The sequence below is a fragment of the Plectropomus leopardus genome, unplaced genomic scaffold, assembly GCF_008729295.1.
Source record: "Plectropomus leopardus isolate mb unplaced genomic scaffold, YSFRI_Pleo_2.0 unplaced_scaffold22032, whole genome shotgun sequence".
Taxonomy (NCBI): Eukaryota; Metazoa; Chordata; class Actinopteri; order Perciformes; family Serranidae; genus Plectropomus; species Plectropomus leopardus.
In genome coordinates, this window is record NW_024623863.1 from 1 (window position 1) to 1,396 (window position 1,396).

Genomic DNA, 1,396 nt, shown 5'->3' on the forward strand with positions numbered 1-1,396 from the left:
TTATTATTAATTTATTTTGATGGATGAATGAGGTAATTCATGTCGTGTGTGTGTGTGTGTGTGTGTGTGTGTGTGTGTGTGTGTGTGTGTGTGTGTTCAGGTCGTACAGCTGCAGTAACCTGCTGGAGGATCTGAAGACTCTGTATCGTATCGCCGGTCAGCAGGGAAAAGGAGTCACCTTCCTCTTCACCGACAACGACATTAAAGACGAAGCCTTCCTGGGTACCTGAGCGTCCTCACAGCTCACCGCTCGGATTTTACGCACTAATATTTCACATTAAACCCGAAACTGTTGGTTTTGAAAGGGTTTGATTAGGGATCAAAAAAGTATATCTGTTTGTGACAATATCGTATCGTTACACAGATGCCAAGAATTCATTTATTTTAATATGAATTGATCCAAAAGTTCGTCCTCTGAGGAACGAATGCAGAACTTTAACTTTAACCGCAATCTGCTCGCTTTATTTTGGTAAAGTTCCTCGTCCTCTGACTGCTTCCTGTCTTGTTTTTGGAACCTCTCCAGAATACATGAACAACGTCCTGGCGAGCGGCGAAGTCTCCAACCTGTTCGCCCGCGACGAGCTGGACGACATCACTCAGGATCTGGTTCCCGTCATGAAGCGGCAGCACCCTCGCCGACCTCCGACCCCCGAGAACCTCTACGACTACTTCCTGTCCCGGGTGCGGAGCCACCTCCACGTGGTGCTCTGCTTCTCGCCCGTCGGGGAAAAGTTTCGCACTCGCGCCTTGAAGGTGAGTCCAAGGACGTGAGATCAAGCGCACGAGGCGACGCTCTGGTGAGATTGACGATTTGATGTGTATTCTCTGACCTTTGACCCTGACAGTTCCCGGGCCTGATATCGGGCTGCACCGTGGACTGGTTCCAGCGCTGGCCGCGGGACGCCCTGGTGGCCGTGTCGCATCACTTCCTGTCCCAGTACCAGGACCTCCGCTGCTCCGAGGACGTGAGGCAGAGCGTTGTGGTTACCATGGGAACCTTCCAGGTAGAGCTCGCCATGACATCGTGTGTGTGTGACATCATCGTCGGCGTGTCGATCACGTGACCTCCTCCGTCCCTGCAGGACCTGGTGGCCGAGAAGTGCGGCGAGTACTTCGAGCGTTTCCGCCGTCAGACGTTTGTGACGCCCAAATCCTACCTGTCCTTCATCGACAGCTACATGGTCATCTACGCCCAGAAGATCGCCAACGTCGGCACGCTGGCCGAGCGCATGAAGACAGGTGAGGTCAAAGGTCGCGCCCCAAACACACCTGTTTCATACAAAGTGTTTGTGTGTGAAGGAGAAACTGTCGCTGGCAGAGAGGTGACTAACGTTGTTGTTTTAACGTCGTTGATTTAAACAATAAATAAAAGATAGAAACATAGCATATATGTAAT

General features: G+C 51.3%; 1 protein-coding gene across 1 annotated transcript; it reads left to right on the forward strand.

Moving 5' to 3' along the window:
* Positions 1-100: 100 nt before the first annotated feature.
* Positions 101-1,239, forward strand: LOC121965866 (dynein axonemal heavy chain 5-like; the record flags this gene model as incomplete). Its single annotated transcript, XM_042515982.1, has 4 exons — positions 101-222; positions 524-753; positions 846-1,004; positions 1,083-1,239. Coding segments are annotated over 4 exons (668 nt in total), but the record flags the coding sequence as incomplete, so codon positions are not given.
* Between the last annotated feature and the right edge of the window lie 157 nt (positions 1,240-1,396).